Source organism: Vipera ursinii, assembly GCF_947247035.1.
Source record: "Vipera ursinii genome assembly, chromosome: 6".
Classification (NCBI taxonomy): Eukaryota; Metazoa; Chordata; class Lepidosauria; order Squamata; family Viperidae; genus Vipera; species Vipera ursinii.
Genome location: NC_139515.1, coordinates 61,452,307 through 61,471,529, shown reverse-complemented (window position 1 = coordinate 61,471,529; position 19,223 = coordinate 61,452,307). Strand labels below are relative to the sequence as shown.

At 37.4% G+C, this 19,223-nt stretch overlaps 1 protein-coding gene across 1 annotated transcript; it reads left to right on the top strand.

Moving 5' to 3' along the window:
* The first annotated feature begins 4,704 nt into the window (after nt 1-4,704).
* On the top strand, nt 4,705-17,736 carry TAB1 (TGF-beta activated kinase 1 (MAP3K7) binding protein 1). The gene is made up of 11 exons (XM_083365546.1): nt 4,705-4,844; nt 6,541-6,677; nt 6,818-6,971; nt 8,881-8,967; nt 9,760-9,898; nt 10,155-10,268; nt 12,644-12,755; nt 12,860-13,004; nt 15,647-15,869; nt 16,191-16,347; nt 17,132-17,736. Exons 1-11 carry the CDS (start codon nt 4,812-4,814, stop codon nt 17,334-17,336), a joined length of 1,506 nt encoding a protein of 501 aa, XP_083221672.1. The 5' UTR covers nt 4,705-4,811; the 3' UTR covers nt 17,337-17,736.
* The last annotated feature ends 1,487 nt before the right edge of the window (nt 17,737-19,223 follow it).

Here is a 19,223-nt window from a genome sequence, read left to right as displayed (position 1 = left end):
TAATAAGACCCACCACAGTTGTATCATCTGCGAACTTGATTATTGCAGTGGATGGGTCAGATGATACACAATCATAAGTGTATAAAGAGTACAGGTAGGGGCTAAGCACACAGCCCTGTGGTGTGCCGGTGCAAAGCTTCAGGGGGGTGGACAAAGCAGACCCTTGAAACAGTCCCCAGAATCCTTTCAAAAACTGTTACAGAATTGTAATCTTTAAAGCTGACAGGCAATCATTTTGGTACCAAAAATCAAATCAAGTTTTAATCATATTTGTTAGATGTATATCCCAACTTTCCTCCAGGAGCTGAAGCTGGCATATACAGTACTCCTTCCTTTTAATTTTTTTTCCTGTAGATTGGGCTGAAAAAAATGGCTGGTCAAAAGTCACAAAGTGTTGTCTGGCTGGAAGGTGGGCTTGAATCAGCATCCTACGTGTCACAGCTCTGCTGTGCTCTGTTTCTGAAAATTTAACCCATGGTTCTTGCAAGCTGGTACAAGTCTAGTTCCAGTACACCGCTGGCTTGAATCCAGATCCCGTGTCTCAGCTCAACACCTTCATCTCTTCACCTAACTGGTTCTACCATCTGTTTTCCCCAGCCTTGTCTGATTTTTGAAGCAGGTCCCAAGAAAAGTGTGGCTCTTGATATGAGAAGAGATGCATAACCCTACTTTATCTGAATTTTTAAAATCTATTTTCCAACCTGAAAGCTTTTGTCCACGTAATACCCAAAAATGTTTTCTGAGAAAATGGAGAGGGAAAAGAACCAAGAGCACCCAGCCACAGATCTTGGTTTTTATGCGGTTATACTAGTGTTCTGTACCAGCCTGCTACCGGCCCTGCAGAAAAGGCAACCCCTTTACAAACGGCAAGAGGCTGGATTAACGTCTGCCAAATTTATTACTAAAACAAACAAGACACGAACCAAGATACAGGAGCTTTGAAACACTATCTGAGCAGTTGCTTTCAGCAAACCAGCCCTCCCCACACATTCCCTTTATAAAGAGTTCAGGGCATGGCTTCTCTCTCCCTCCTTCCGAGAAGCCCCACTGCCTTCCTCTGTTTACTCCTACTTGACTGCCTCCTGCATTGGGCGTCCTTGAACAGGGCCAGCTGTGGGTCATCTTCATCCACACTGTCAGGCTCACACAGCTGGGTCTCCATGGTGACCAAGTGGGAGGGGCCTGCCTGAGGGCAATCATCAGCAAGATCTTCAACCCCCTCAGCAAGGTCTTCAACACCCCCCTCCTCCTCTGAGTCGTCCGACCCAACTGCCGAACCCACAGGCTGACCCTGAATCACAACAACTAGCCACCAGTGGCAGAAAAGAACTTCTCAGGGTAATCTAAAACAGAGGCTCCTCCATTCAAAGATCTGGCTGCTTGTCCTCATGAGGCAGTTGCTTCTAATCATTAGCATGGTGAGCTAGAGCTTTATACCTGCACTAGCAAATCTTGTCAGCCTATTGTGTGCAGAGGCATTTGGGTACAATCAAGGGGGAAAGATAACAAACCATTGGATTCATTTGATCATCTGATTTTTCCAACGGCTTAAGATTTTCAAAACACATACTTGCTGGGACATTAATAGATTTCTATTAGGAAGTGGCTCGTTGACTTACCACCAAAATTGAGCCCAAAATTTCTTTTGCTAAACAAGACATTTGTTAAGTGAGTTTTGCTTCATTTTATGACTGTTCTTGCCACAGTTAAGTGAATCACTGAAATTGTTAGTAACACGGTTAAGTAAATCTGGCTTCTCCATGGACTTGTCAAAAGGTGTCAAAAAGTAATCACATGACCCTGGGACACTACAACCGTCATAACGTATGAGTCAATTGCCAAGCATCTGAATTTTGATCATGTGACCATCGGGATGCTGCAGTGGTCCTAAGTGTGGAAAAACAGTCACAATCACTTTCTTCAATGCTGCTATAATTTCAAATGGTTACTAAACAAACTGTTGTAAGTTGACTGTATGACACTGAATGCTAGGGTACTGTAATGGCAAGAAGCCTTCTCTTACCAATTTCCAAAGCATTTCAGCACAAAACTCAAGTTCACAGCCAGCTGGTTGATCTACTAACTCCAGGCCATTCAAGAACTAATTCATTTACTTTACAGTTCTGCAAGTTTCACAATAGGGCCTTTTGGGGACAACCCTGGAAGAGAGGCCATCCTGCTTGTAAAACCTGGCTTGGATGCTCTAAAGTCTGTCACAAACTCATTCATTCATTTCTCACTTCTCCAGTAGTTCATGAGGAACTCCCCTCATTTAATCCTTTTATCTTTACAACAACCTTGGCAGATAGATCAGGCTGAAAGTGACTGGTATTAAACCAGCTATGGAGTTAATAATAAAGTTGGAAGGGACCTTGGAGGTCATCTAGACCAACCCCCTGCTCAGACAAGAAACCCTATACCATTTCAGACAAATGGCTGTCCAGTCTCTTCTTAAAATTTCCATTCACAGCTTCTACAGTAGAGGCAGGTTGTTCCACTGATTAATTGTTCTAACTCAGAAATTTCTCCTTAGTTCTAGGTTGCTTCTCTCTTTGGTTAGTTTCCATCTGTTCCTTCTTGTCCTGCCTTCAGGAGCTTTGGAGAATAGCTTGACTCCCTCTTCTTTGTGGCAGCCCCTGAGATATTGGAACACTGCTATCATATCCCCCCTCATCCTTCTCTTCATTAGACTAGACCAGGGGTAGGCAACCTCGGCTCTTTTATGACTCATGGACTTCAACTCCCAGAATTCCTGAGTCAGCTGCTGACTCAGGAATTCTGGGAGTTGAAGTCCATGAGTCATAAAAGAGCCAAGGTTGCCTACCTCTGGACTAGACATACCCAATTCCAGCAACCGTTCCTTATATGTTTTAGCCTCCAGTCCCCTGCTCTTCTCTGTACTCTTTCTAGAGTCTCAACATCTTTTTTACATTGTGGTGACCAAAACTGGATGCAGTATTCCAAATGTGGCCTTACCAAGGCATTGTAAAGTGGTATTAACACTTCATGTGATCTTGATTCTATCCCTCTGTTAATGCAGCCTAGCACTGTGTTGGCTTTTTTGGCAGCTGCAGCACACTGCTGGCTCATATTTAAATGATTGTCCACTAGGACTTCAAGATCCCTCTCACAGCTGCTACTATTGAGCAAGGTATTACCTACTATACCTGTGCATTTGTTTTTTCTTACTTAAATGTAGAACCTTGCTTTTTTCACCATTGAATTTTATTTTGTTAGATAGAATCCAATGTTCAAGTCTTTCAAGATCCTTCTGTATCTTAAGCCTATCTTCTGGAGTGTTGGCTATTCCTGCCAGCTTGGTGTCGTCTGCAAGTTTGATGAATTCCCCATCTATACACTCATCCAAATCATTGATGAAGATGTTGAAGAGCACTGGACCTACAACAGAGCCCTGGGGTACCCTACTACACACTTCTATCCATGTAGATGAGGTTCCATTGAGGACCAGACACTGAGTACGGCCGGTCAGCCATCTACAAATCCATCTGGTGGTGATGCTGTCTAACCCACATTTTTCTATTTTATCAAGTAGTAATAGGTTGTGGTCTACTTTATCAAATGCCTTACTGAAGTCCAAATAAATCCTATGTCCAAGTAAGTCCAAGTAAGTTCTGGAATTGGTCTCTCCAGACTAAAGCCAGGACCTTAAACACTATGATAAAAAGGTAAAGGTTCCCCCACACATGCGTGCTAGTCGTTTCCGACTCGAAGAGCCAGTGCTCATCTCCGTTTCAAAGCTGAAGAGCCAGCACTTGTCCGAGGACGTCTCCATGGTCATGTGGTCGGCATGACTAAATGCCAAAGGTGCACGGAACACTGTTACCTTCCCACTGTAGTGGTCCCTATTTTTCTACTTGCATTTTTACGTGCTTTTGAACTGCTCGGTTGGCAGAAGCTGGGACGAGTAACAGGCGCTCACTCTGTTACGCGGCACTCGGGATTCGACCTGCCAAACTGCTGACCTTCTGATCGACAAGCTCAGCGTCCTAACCCACTGAGCCATGTCCCTTACTAAACACTATGATAATGAGTGGTAAACTTAAAACTTAAGCAAAATTGCAGTAAGAGAAGAAGGCACCAAAGGTAACAAGCAAATATCACAAGACAATATTTTGCAGGCTACTGAAATTTCTCACAGATGATCTAACATGTGATTCATATACTTAAAAGCCTCCAATTGTGTGAAAATGTACAATGTACTGCCATTGCTGATCAAACAGACCAATCAATCAGAATAGAGGTGGAAGGGACCTTGGAGGTCTTCTAGCGCAAGGCTTAGAAATACATGATCAATTGAATGTAGAAAGCCAGCTGGCGCTCCTCCTGTTTTATCTGCAAAATACAGCATATCCGCTATGGCAGGGGTCTGCAACCTTGACAACTTTAAGACTTGTGGACTTCAGCTCCCAGAATTCCTCAGCCAGCCTAGTTTGACAACTTTAAGCATAGCGGCTGAAGAATTCTGGGAGCTGAAGTCCACAAGTCTTAAAGTTGTCAAGGTTGCAGACCCCTGCGCTATGGTAACCGAGGACTGACAAATTTCCTGCTGCAAATAGATAGTGTATATTTTTTAAATAAAAAATCCTATACGCAAGAAGACAAAATGCAGAAGAGCAAAGCAACCAGTCTCAATACTTCCTCCCATGCTCTCGAGGGCGCTGTCGACCGAAAGCAGAACTAATTCGGCAGGATAAAACTACATTCGATGGTCATCCTGGGCCTTTCCTGCAGCCCAACCTACCTCTCTTGCCCGCCGATGGGTGGGAAGAGGGTCTTGCTTCTGCGTAAAGATGGCGGCAGTGAGGAGGAGTCTTTTGCAGAGTGTGAGTAGCTCCGCTTTTTCTATGTGATCACGAGAGGGGCGCGGTGGGTGGGAGGAAAGTACCACTCCCGGATTTAAAGGGAAGAGTCGGGTGGCTCGCGGGCTTCTTGTTTCCCTGCCTTGCCCACATACGGAGGGATGCTTTCCTGCAACAATAACGGAAAGGGTGGGCGTGCAGGCAGAAGTGCACGTTGTGCTCCCTTTCAGCCGTGGAAGTAATCAGAGCTAAAGGAATAGGGGTTCCGCTTTAATGACCCCGTATGCGATGCAGCATTTTGGGGTGCGTCGTTTTCTGTGCGCCAAGAAAAAAAGGTGCTATTTTGAAATTCCCTTGGCTGCATGGTGGTCAGAGGAAACTCCTACCTCTGCCTCCCTAGTTTTCTCTTGCTTTCCTCGGTCGGGCGCGTCCAAATGCGTTGGAGATAACTCCCGCGGTAGGCTGTGCTGATTTGGAAGTATAGGCATTGTAGCCATCACCGCCAGAAGAGGCACCGTTGCGAAAGGCGGGTTCGCGTCCCATTCCCGTAAGCTGCAAAATGTGGGGCGTGTAAATAGGCTGGATCCTAACTTGTCTTCCAAACTCTTGAATGAAACCAGACATCCTTTATTACCTGCAGTGGCCGGGTGAGAAAGTGCTGCATCTCCCCCCCCCTTTTTTTTTCCCCTTCCGCATATATTTGGTAATAAAACTTGCAAATTAGAAACTAACTGAATCAGAGCAACTTCCATGTTCATAATTTTCACAAAATATGCATGAAAACAAAAAATTAATGTTTTCCCACTCCAGGAATATAGACCTATTTTATTACTTTATCGGGAAAAAATTAAGTGAAATCAAAACATAGTCATTTTCATAAGATGCAGCATATCAGTGAGATACACCAGTTCCACTATTCATTACTTTGTGCATTAATATATTATTCTGCAATCCTTTTTTGCATCAGCTTTGTTGGGATAATTTTCTCCAGTATAAAGATTAAAGGAAAAACACTGGTAATAAAAGAACTGGTGCTCTTATGATATTAGTAATATAGAAAGATAATTATATTTCTCTCTCTGGCATGCACAATATAGTCAAGCTCAATTCAGTGTTAGTTGTGAGTGTTACCTATAAAGATCTAAATGAAGGATTTGCAGATTTCAGCTAGATTGCCACTTCCAACCAGCACTATTTGCACTCTTGCCCTTAGACCCATATTAAAAAAAGAACTACTTTATAAATACTTATGCAGTGTTTCTAGGGAAGATGATTCCAAATTAACATCTTACAGTTCTGGTGAACAGACAGATATCTCCTCTGCAATCCATATACTGGTATATACTGGGGGCTTTCTGGAGGGTAACTATTTTAGAAATGCAAGAAGAGTATTACTGTCTGAATTATGCATAGAAAAACAATTAAATGATGGTAATTAAAATGTATGCCTCTTACTAGTTTTGCAGGACAAGATATGTATATTCAGATGGTAGTGTAGAGTATGCATACATAGGTATTTAATATCTGGAGTTAGGTTTCAAGGAACAGGCAATAAAGTGATGCAATAGCAGAAAATATGGTTGAGGTGGCAAGATCTATATAAGTACAAAAAGGATCTTAAGTGTTTTAACGGTGTAACTCTGATAAGGCATTCTGATTAGTATGCCATCATTCATTTGCTTTTATTGAAAAATGGAGCTTTTTTCTTGTAAATATTTAGGAGCAGCTTTCAAGCTGGACAGATGATTTGCCACTCTGTCAGCTCTCTGGTGTGGGTTCAGCTTCCAATCGTTCCTACACTACTGATGGAAAGGGCACTGAAATTCATCCCTTAGAGGATAACTGGTTGAAATTCAGGTAAGTAGCCACAGATTTGAATGGAACTGTTCAACTGCACATGGGTACAATTTTCTCATTTTCTTGTTTGGTTTTCTCTGGCTGTTACTCTGATTACATAAGAAAGAGCACTGCTTACCTATCCTGACTCATTTTGGCAGAAGTGAGAATAATTGCTACCTCTATGGAGTCTTTAATGGTTATGATGGTAACCGAATCACAAACTTTGTGGGAGAGCGGCTTTCTGCAGAACTCCTGTTGGGCCAGCTGAATGCAGAGCAGGATGAGGCAGAGGTGCGCAGAATCCTGTTGCAGGTAATAGAACCTTCTCTTTATGTATGACTGTATTGCCATTTGTAAATGAAAAATAAAAGAGTAGGGAAAAAATAATATCCAACAAATTATGAAATTGAATCAATATACCCTCGATTTTTTTTATAACACCAACAATCTGCTGTCTATGCTTTCTGATACATACTTTGAGGACTTCAGTAGACTTGGAATAAAATATTTTGAAGCTTTAATTTCAAATTCAAAAAAGTAATATTTAAACTTTTAGACCCATTGATAAGCCTTTATTAAGTATTCAACTCTTATTCCATAACTTAGAAATATCAGTAAATTCAACTTCAGTTTTTGAATTTCTGATACGGACCTGGTTTAATTTCAACAACAAACAGTATAGAAATGATAGCATTTTGAGATTTTTCTGAAGCAGCTGTCTGATCCATCCTGAGAAATCAAAACATGCTAAGTTGAACGTAGGTGTGTTAGCAAGGGAAAATGTTATCTCTAGTTATTTAAAATCCTTAAAATAATTATTACAAAATGTTTGATTTAAATAATTATTTAAATCAAGGATCTTCCCATGTTTTTAATGGAACATTTTCTAAAAAAAGTTTTTTAAAAAATTATTCCACAGATTTATATATTCATAAGACTTAACACCAAAATCCAATATAACTTAAATGAAGCCCAAACATATTTTAGTTTCACATAAGTAAGGAAATAAAAATGTTTTTTGCTATATGAATATAAAAGTAATTGCTGGGTTCTTAACAGAGATACATAGTCACTTTCCAATATACCTATTGGAGATTTATACTCGGTTCTCATTTCATAAAGATCAAATAAATGCTCAGTTGTGGAAAATCTGATAAATTAAAACCTTCAAAAAATAATCTCAGGTTATCCAATGAAATTCTTTGGTGGCTGTCTCTTTATTTAGAGATATCATGCTGTTCTTTTTTAGAGCACATCTTTAAAACTACACAAAAGTTCAGCATTCTTTTCATGTAGTGGAATTATTATTGTATGATGCTGTGCTAAGAACTCTAAAGTAGTAGTAGCAGTAGCAATAAAGTTTCTTAATGGTATAAGATTTAAAATAGGGCCAAGTACCATTTAGTAAAGTCACAAAGGCCTTAGTATATGTAGGTGCTCCATTTCTATCTCTTGATGTGTTAAAAATGCAAAATCAATTTAAAAACAAATCTATGACGAAACCCACAAATATTCTAAAGTGTTTGATAAAAAGAATTTGTGGTTTAGAGGGTCCCAGAAAATAAATGTGCTTTTGTGTGATATCAGAAGAGCAGTAGAAGTGCTCTGGAGAGACCATTTAATAGTGCTACAGTGGTGCTTACAAATTTGTGAACCCTTTTGAATGTTTAATATCTCTGCATAGATATAACATGAAATGTGATCTGTTTTTCATACAAACCTAAAATTAGATAGAGAGAATCCAATTAAATGAGTTGAAAACATTATACTTGTTCATTTATTTATTGAGAAAAATGACTGATTTTGGATCTCTGAAGCCAATCCTCAAACCTTGTAGATATTTTTACATATTTTACGTATTTTCTTTATCTGCCTATTTTATTTATTTATTCTGGCAATTAGAAATTTTAGCCTGTTTGTCCACTGGAGGAGAAAATAAATATAGTATAAAACTGGCCTGATGAGAGTAGTGGGATATTTTGGCAGAAACAAAGATGTAAGATGTATTCTCACAGATACATTCTCTTTGGTATGATCATGGTATGAGTGTGAAGCAATAACATTAGATGTTAGCAGCGTTGAATTCCCACATTTAGGGAATTCTTAGAAAATGATATATTTGACAGAAAAAAAGAATCTTGATTATTTCTATATAGCTGTCTATAAATATTTGGGGATCTAATAGGCTACTTCTATTAATCTATTTCTGGTACCTCCTCAGGCCTTTGACGTGGTAGAAAGAAGTTTCTTGGAGTCCATTGATGATGCATTGGCAGAAAAAGCCAGCCTTCAATCCCAGTTACCAGAGGTAACTCAGCATCTTACTAGGCAATTCAAGGAATGTTGACTTCGCATTTTATTTTTGGAAACTAATTGCTTATATATTATTTTAGAGTGTGGGTAGATAATAGAATATAAATACTGTATGCACAAAACTGGGTCCTTGTAGTCTATTAAATAATTAAGAATTAATGTAGTCCTTTGAGAGATACTTCGGTGTATGTAGTGGTTAAAGCTCCAGGCTAGAAGATTATGAGTTTTAGTACTGCCTTAGATATGAAGCAAACTGAGTGATCTTGAACCAGTCATGTTCTCCCAACCCTAAAAAGGAAATGGTGGCAAATTACTTTTAAAATGTTGTCCAGAGAACTGCAGGTACTTGTCCAGGCAGTCGCCAAAAATCAACACTCAAAGGCACACACACACACACACACACACAAAACCCTTTAATGTCCTATGTTTATAACTATTAAATTAACTGGAAATTCTGCTTCACACATAGCACAAGTATTTTGAGAGGGAAATGTTTTAACAATTTTGACCTAATAATAGAGATGCTTAGACTAAATACAATTGAATGCCTTTGTTCTTTGATAGCTTGTTTTGATCCTGTCAAAAGTTGTTATGTGTTTGGGGGTTTTTAGATTAAAGTGTAGCATTTTAACTTTGTGGACTGGAGTCACTTGTCAAATGCATGATGTATTTTCCTTGTTTGACAGGTATATAGGTGAAGAAAAGTATAAACAGAGCAATTCTTTTGGTGCATAGAAGATTCCCAAATTATATTGGTGAGGAGCTTAGTTATGGCTTTGTCTTCTAGGGGGTTCCCCATCACCAGCTGCCTCCTCAGTACCAGAAAATTTTGGAGAGGTTGAAGTCCGTAGAAAAGGAAATCTCTGGAGGAGCCATGGCCATTGTGGCAGTGATTCTTAACAACAAACTTTATATCGCTAATGTAGGTGTGTTCCTCTTCTACACTCTTTTGACTTGGCACTTTCTGAGCCCAGAATTGAGTGATAAGAGTTGGTTGGTTGGATGACAATATATTTATCCAAGGAAAATGCTTCTCTGATTTCTCAAATGGCCACAAATGAGCTGTATGAAGCAACTTGGAATTGTACAGTTTCCTGGCAAGAAACAAAAAGATCTTTGGTCATGAGGCGGTAGTGGTCAGTTACAGTTTCTGGCTTTGCATTGTACATTCTCTCTCTATAGGAACAAACCGTGCACTTTTGTGCAAATCTACCATGGATGGATTGCAAGTGACACAGCTCAATATGGACCACACTACCGAGAATGAAGATGAATTATTCCGCTTTTCACAACTGGGTAAGAAATGTTTCCCTGGCTGTTACTAAGAACACCGTGACCCGGAATAAAATCAATTCAACCAGTCTTGGTTCAAATAAAGGCTGATTTCATAGAATTTGGGAATGTGAGGTGAATATATGATGAACTAGTTAAAATTAGCACTCTTGACAAAGTGGAAGGAAATAAACTATGGATATGGTACGTTGGATTACTGGAACTGTCTTGGAAGAACTATGAGTAATTATTGGGGACATTAGTAGGTGAGCTTTTAAATACCTAGTAGCCCAGAGTCATGTGCAATTCTATGATTAACTAATTAAAAATAATCACAAGCAGTTGCTGAAGCCATGATGCAGAAATAGGCAAAGCCATGGAGGAAAAAAAATCTAAAAGTGCTTTAAAAGCCCCCACCATCTTCAAGAATTGGCATTTTAATTTGAAACAAAAATGGATAAAACAAAATATATCAGGGTTTTATGGAGCAGTTTAATATCAGTTTTTATACTACCAAAAAAGTATTGTGAATTTTGTAAATAGATCCCAGATTACCTCCCTGCAGTAAGGGGGAAGAGATTCCAAAATAAGATTTTTTTTGCTGAGGTTTTTCTTTTTGTTTTGTTTCCCTGCAGAGTATCATTCTTAAGCATGCCCAATTGAACAGGTGAAGGTAGTAATCTCTCTCCTTCCCACTATAGGAAATATGTAATTGAATATCTGAAAATCAGAGTAGTCGAAGAAGGCTTTTGTTGCCACCACAGGTTTCAAAACTAATATTTTATTTAGTCTCAGCTGTAGTATTCCTGGTTACAGAGAATGGATAGCTAAACCAAATACATAAATATTTAAATTTGTTCCAATATGTATTAGACATGGTGCAGAAAAACATTCACCAAAAAACCTAGTTGCTTTCAATAAGTGAGCCCTTATCTATGCTGCCACTAGGAATCAAACCCAGGTTAGTTAAACCATTTTCTGTTGTATTTAGAAATTCCTAAGCTCAGACATTTATTGATCTCTGGAAAAGCAGATATTCAACAATTGGTAATAAGCAAAAAAAAAAAAAGCCCAAACCCTTGCTGTGTTTTCTAAGTTTTTTCTTTTCTTTTTCTTTTTTGGCATCCAGAGCACACTATTAAATGGCTGTTCACATCCAAATTGTTAGAAGGTAGCAAGTAAAATTCCCAAATTATTGGTAGCTTTCTGCTAAATGTTATAAATCACTAGATGTATTTAGAAATCATTTTATATGATGTGTTCTTCTGAGAGGTAAATTATAGTAACAAATTATTTTCTCCCGCTCCCCTTTATCTAGGTATTATTTTGATTTGTAGAGGTTTTGAGTCAGGCGTCTTTTATCTCTCCTTCCTGAATCTTTCAATTGAAGATGATAAATGTTGAATCCATGGCTTACTATGTACAAAACACATGCTCTACAGTTGAGCTTTGGGCTCTCCCTCTCTCCCAAACATTGTATTTTCATCTGTGTTTGCTTTCTAAGTCAAAATATTAATTAAAAATGAAGATTAGCCCAAGGTTAGAGAACATTATCCCATCTTCTTCTGCTGGCAGGAAGCACACTTGTTTTTATGTTGCGCTGGATTGCTCTGCTATTCACAGCCTTGGCAGCCTGCTGGTACACCTAGATTTTAGTTAATTTCAGAATTAGTATTCAGATAAAAAAAAATTCACAAAGAAGTTGTTGGAATTATTTAACAGAACAATATGGTGGCTGAAAAATCAAGTGTTGGAAATAAACCTCATAAATTACATCATTGTATTAGACACAGGAAATTTCAATGTTCTATTCCCCTCAAAACTGACTTAAGTAAATTATTCTAGATTTTATTTGCATCTCAAACTTAGATAGTTTTCATTTTTTTCTTTGGAGCAATCAAGTCAATGCACAGCTCTTAGAATGGGGTAGAAAAACGAATGATAAATCTGAAGAAAATAAATTATAAATATTTTGATTTAGATTAAATTGCTGTATGAAATGAACTGCGATATGATTAAAATGGTTTGAAGTATATTAACTTTTTCCTGAATTCTTTGATTTATAGTTGTTTTAATTCATGAAGGCAGTGAAAGCTGATTTATATTTTCAGAAAAAAAGGTTGACTAATCAGTTTGCAAATGCGGTGATACTAGATTGTATAAGAACATCTAGGATAAGAAGCAGTGTCTAAAATATGAATCTGCATTTTCTTTCCAATAAATAACTAAAGATGAAAGTCTGTTCTTGGTCTTATAGTCCTTTCCAAATTCATGATCTCTTCCCTCATTGGTTAGTTAATTTTCCAGCTGACATTGCTGTCCCATGACTTGGAACGCAAATGGAAACTCTTTGGCACATGTACCTAAATCAATGAGGTTTTTATTTTATGCCCTGGCAGGTTTAGATGCAGCAAAAATAAAACAAGTAGGAACCATAGGTGGGCAAGAAAGTACTCGACGCATTGGAGATTATAAGGTCAAATATGGCTACAGTGATATTGAATTTCTTAGGTAAGTTGTTTGCATCTTACTCTTATTTCTCTATTTGATTTTATTGTATTGACAAATCCTTTTTCATTGCATAATGTAGTGCTAATTCAAGTTTCTCTTTGAAGTGCTGCAAAATCTAAGCCAATCATAGCAGAGCCTGAAATCCATGGCGGGCACCCATTAGATGGCGTCACAGGCTTTCTTGTGCTCATGTCAGAAGGACTCTACAAAGCTCTAGAAGCTGCCCATGGACCTGGACAAGCCAATCAGGTACTGACTACACAGCAATTAAAAATTGTGCTTTTGCACCACATTGTCTTCAGATCTAAACCGAAGGGCTTTAATTCTGAGTGCTTATAATCTGTGGATCACTGTAGTTTATTATAGATGAACCATTATTGTAAATGCATGGCCAATAACTCATTGGCTGGTGAACTGCACATTCTCGCTAAGATGTGCAGTATAAACAGTGAAATCTGGTGTTTTATTAATGTTATATTTAGAATGTAGGAAACAGATTTCATATTCTAAAGTGCAACCACCATTGGTTTATTGGGTTATCTTGGGACATGATAAGCTGCTTATTCCAGGGGTCACATAATAACTCCCATCAACTGTATCAAATTCCTTCAGGTAAAGAAGGGTTACTGGCTTAGATGCCTAAGTTGCTAATTCCAGAATCTTTTAACCATGATAGAATGTCAAGACGTTGTGATTGCATCAGAATTAAATAATAGTTTTAATTTTAATTTTATTAAATTGCTTGTAAGCATTATGGGAAAAGTCAAATTCATTTTTTGAATCTGCATTTTAAAAATACTTCTTCAGAATTGATTTGAAGCAGTAATGAGAGACTATGATTACCCAGAAAACAGGATTAGATGCTAGCTTTAAACTGAAGTTATTTCACAAAATAGACTTTACATTGATTACTAGATCAAAATTCTATCTGTGGCCTGTTATTTTTCATATATGTCCTGCAGCATTAAATCAAGAATTAAAACTTTGCAGAAATAGTATTTGTCAGATAGTAGTTCTTGAGCCCAAAGAGAAGCGGAATTCTAAAGATCCTTATTCCTTATACAGGAACCAAAATTAGGATAAATGCCAATGACAAGCCTGAAAGTGTGAAGTTAAAGATTCCTATTTTATCAAATAATTATGCATTATACAGTCAACATTTCACTGAATCCCCTTGCCAGAGAAAAGTATTCAGCATCCTGTATATTCACTTAACTATAGTGGAATAAATATGGAAAGCCCCTTTAAGTTGGGTACAATAAATATTTTTTCTAACATTCTTCTGGAAAGCTATCATGTCCAGAAACCTTCCCCAATTACATAACTATAATAAGTGAAAGATGTAAAGGAAAAATGGACTGATCTTATGGTAAATGTAATAATTCATCTTGTAGTTTTGTTTTGTTTTTTTTTAAAAAAAATCATGTTTTGATAAAGGATTATTGCTACACAGTTTTTTTAAAAAAAATATACACACATACATACATATATATTCCTTTTTATAGCCCAAATAGATTGCAATATTTTTTTTACTTACTTTCTTTAAAAAGCCAATAACTTACTAAAAGTGTATCTTCTTTTCTAATATTGCACCACCTTCTGTAGTTTAGTAATAACTCTGTTTTAAAAGCATAAACCTCATGGAGTTCATCTTTAGTAGAAATGAATGATCTACATTGGTTTGGGCCACATAGAACAATAATGATTTAAACTTTTCCTTTAAAAGTTATTGCTTTTTATATCAAGTGTATGAAATACCTGAATAGAAACTATGATGTAACTGAGCCCCTGTTAAATAATTAATAAGAGTATTTTTAGGAATACAAACCTATGTCCCCAGGAAAAACATCACGGTCTCTCCATTGCTGGTAGTTCCACCAGAGAGACACTAGCAATAATTTTTGACTACTTAGATAAGAACTTGACATCCAGATCTGTCCCAGAGACCTATAGTAATTTCCTTCCCTCCATCCATTTCCAGTACTTGGGAAGGAAGAGTCAAGGAATAATTTCTCTTTCTTATTCGTGTATGTAGGTACCTTGAAAGGGCTACATTGGGATTAGAGAAGACAATACATTTATTGTCGACTTAAAACTTCTCACTGATTTTTTTGTGTAAACAAACAAAAAAAGTATGAGATGGTTTTGACAATCAAATAGGATAGATTCTAGAAAGAAGAGAGTTGTTATGTAACTTTAGAGAAAGCTAAATTTACAATTGAACTTACAACTGCTTTAAGATTGGAAGCCACTTTTTATATTTTTTTCTTTTTTCTATTTTTCTTCTACCATTTTTTCTCTTTGCCATTTCATTTTTTTTCTTTCTGATTCTGTTTTAGCTTATATTAATTTTTATTCTTGTTTTTAAAACTTTCAATGAAATTATATTAAGAAAATGAAAAGGTTTTATTGGAAGAGAAAAATACATGTGGCAAGCTACAAATAAACCATATTCATATCTCCACTGATAGAAGGCTTTCTGTATGTACGCACATACTTGCATGAAGAATGTGCAGTCCTTCCATGTAATCTGATAAAAGGCTTATTAGGTTTTAAACCTTTCCACTTTAGATGGATTACTGAGATGTCCTCCTAGTGTTTATCCAGATCTTTGGGAGCTGTTTAGCCATGAGCAGCTTTCATATAATGCCGCTTTAAGAGCCCAGCCATGATGGTTAGATCTGATTCTCAGGTTTTTGATCATAAGATACTTGTTCTGGTCGAGTGTCTGTTTTGGAGCAGGAAACCACTCCCCCCCCCATTGTCTAAGCTGCAGCTGCATTGGGGCTGCTCACAAATAAGTAACTCCTAAGTGATGGGAGAAACATCCTCAGGGCTTTCCATTAATCACATTAGTGCCAACATACTTTTTTGTAAACTTTTTTTTCCAGGAAATTGCAGCCATGATTGCCACAGAGTTTGCCAAACAAACTTCATTGGATTCTGTAGCTCAAGCAGTTGTGGATCGAGTTAAGCGTATTCACTGTGATACCTATGCCAGCGGTGGTGAACGGTCCAAATTCTGCTCTCGGCATGAAGACATGACAGTCCTAGTAAGAAATTTTGGCTACCCACTAGGGGAGATGAGCCAGCCCACACTGACTCCAACACAAGGTATGGGGAAATTAAAACATTTCTACAACAGAAATTGTATATGAAAAACAGCAACAGATTTAGACCTGTAGTCTCCCCCAGTTGGTTGTGTGAAAGAGAAGCATATAAAGAAGGAGGATCACATAAAAAGAAGCATTATAAACCTCTTGTGAAATTTTGATTTGGCTTAGTATAGTATGAAGCAGCCATAATGCTATTTTTGATTAACAATTAACATCATTGGATTAAAGAGCCATGCTTTTAACATCTGGGGGGGGATTTTAGAACAAGGCTACTGGCATTTTCCAATTTACCCATTCTTTTCATGATGTATTTCTCTAGGTGGTCGTGTCTATCCTGTGTCAGTGCCATATTCTAGTACTCAGAGCACAAGCAAGACCAGTGTAACTTTATCACTTGTCATGCCTTCCCAAGGCCAGATGGTCAATGGTGCCCACAGTAGCTCTACGCTGGATGAAGCCACACCCACACTTACCAAGTAAATGTTCCCTGTTAAGTTTTATTCTCTGTCGCCCTTTATTCCTGTTATCCATGGAATACTGGACGTGTTACATTTTTTTTCTAGCTGCTGCTTAATGTAAACTTCCTAGCTCTGTGCTGTTCAACATTTTTGTTAATGACCTCAAATTAATCTCTTCTCTCAAAGAATTGAGAGAATAATTACATGTTTTTCCAGTGACACAAAACTAGAAGTGGCTAACATTTAAAAGAAAAAGAAGATTACAAAGACAAGCTTAGGCAAGCTTAAGCAATTAGGCAAAACTAACAAAGGAGAAATTAGTCCTGCATGGGGGGAAGGGATGAAGTGACAGGCATGGGATTAGGGAAAACATGGCTTGTAGTAGTACATATGAAAAAGTGTTTTTCATCTAAAAACAGACAAAAATTGACACATTCCTTTTGTCAACAAGAACAGCAATAAAGTTAAATCTAAAAAGCCTTTCAGAATCTAAACCTGCTCTCCTAGGGTCTCCTAACAAGATGAATACAAGTAGTTCTCTGTTTACGACCACAGAATTTAACTCAGAATTTTCATCACAAGCCATGGTTGTTAAGGGAGACATCTATGTGATCATCTTGCTCAGTTATCACAATCTCAGTTCTCCCCATTGTGTCTGTTAAGTTATTGTGCAAAGGTGCCTTGGAGGTGGGGGAGGCTTTGAGAGGTCCCATTGTAAATTATTTTTGCTATGTCGTTTGTGAAGATTAAGTGAATGTTTGTTTTTCTTTCTTTTTTTCTCACTTGATGGCTTTGCCTACAGTCAAAGTCCTACTATGACTCTTCAGTCTACTAACACTCATACTCAGAGTAGCAGCTCAAGCTCAGATGGAGGCCTTTTCCGTTCTCGTCCTTCTCATTCTCTCAGGCCGGATGAAGATGGACGCGTTGAGTCCTATGTAGACTTTGCAGAATTTTACCGCCTTTGGAATATGGACCACAGTGAACAGGGGACACTCACTGTGTAATAATGCACAGAGACTAACCCCCTGTGAAGTCCCACCAGATAATACGTTGCAATTCATCTCTTGGTTGACAACATTTTTCTACAAAGCATGATCCTTTGGAGATTTTGGGGCAAATTGCTAATGTGATTATTCTCATCAACTTGTCAAGCATATTTATACATATTAAATTCTTTTCTAATGTCTCTTCCAATGTGAAATCTTGTGGCATTAGAGAGGGTTGCAAACCCTGAGTGCATGGCTACAGAAGAAGAATAGTCAGCAGCCGGACTTCTCTTATGGATAAGTATCTGTCAAGAGAGTGTGTGTGTGTATGTGTGCCCATGTTGTTGAAGGGATAAATCTGGGAATACTTATATGAAAGATACCTCTGATTTGCAAAATAAACGATAACTTATAGTTACTACTCTTGCCATTTTTTCTGAAACATTTTAATCTGTGATCATTTGAACCATATATTCTCAGCTCCTGCTGTAGAGCTCCTGAGGAGTGAATACCGTCATGGATTTAATTATTTTAGAGCTTGAAAACAGATGTCTTTCAAAAGAATTGACAACATACATATACATTTTTAAAACTTCCTTTTAACATTCATAACTTTCAAATTCACTTTCAAAAATATTTTGCAAATTTTAGGAGTTACTCAAGCACTATATATAAAAGAAGAAAAGACCAAAAAATCTCTTTCCCTCTTCCTCTTGTACATAAAATTTTATTTCAACAATCATTTTCAAACCCACTTTATGAGAAAACAATCCATAGAAACTATCTTTTAATTACATATGTCAAATAAAAAATCCATCCTAATGCCAAAGAATTTACTAAATTTAAATCATTCCCTCCAGCTTGTCTTAATAAAACAAAATGTCTATTAAGCAAATATTTTTTTTTCTCACGGGATTCTCCAATATGACTTTTAAAACAAATATGTCAACATTATCAATTTCCACACTGATTTTGAAGTGGAGATTCCAGATGTATTTTCTTGAGTATCTAGTGAGATTCTCAGTCTTCAAAGAAAAACAAAATCCAATTGCCTTTTGAAAAAGCACCTTTAGGTTGTTCTCTTGAGGACAGCAGATTTACTACAACTCTTCTTTCAATTGCACTAGGAACTTGTAATTAAATCATCTTTATAATAAGCACTGTTGGTGTCAAATTTATATCCCATAATTACAATTATATGCTTCATATTGTCAAATACTGGTGCAGTAGCCTAAGTGGTTTGATAACTGTCTACACTTGATTGTAACTCTGGATTACTCATCTTTCTTCCAATTACTTGAGTTGTTTGTTCCTCTTGCTCCTTTTTTATAACATCTTTGGAACATTTCAGTTTCTGTCTGGCTTAAATGCCTTAGATATTTCTTTAGCTCCCTCTTGTGATCAAAGAATAATCATTCTTATTTAAAAAAAAATGGTTTCTGTAAATCACCGGGTGTCTCTTGGCTAATCAGAATCCATTAAAATCAGATTTCAGCATCCCACAACAAATAAATCAAAACTTCAAATCATAACTCCCAATGTCAAATAAAGGTGGCGAATTCATGAAAAAGACAAAAGAATAATCTTTTAAATCCATGTTTTTCTCCATCAAAGTTAGAAAGAAAAAATACTCCACACTTCCCTATTCTAGCTTACCTCTAGCACCCCTCCATGTCTTCAGCAATAACAATGTCCTAAAAATGGCACAAATCTTTAAAGAGGATTAACAAGCCTCTTTTAATTTAATAAAGGTAAAGGTTTCCCCTATCCAGTAATGTCTGACTCTAGTGGGTGGTGCTCATCTCCGTTTCTTAGTCAAGGGATCCAGCGATGTCTGAAGACATTTCCATGGTCATGGTGAGCATGATTATATGCCAAGGTGCTGTTACCTTCCCACCGAAGTGG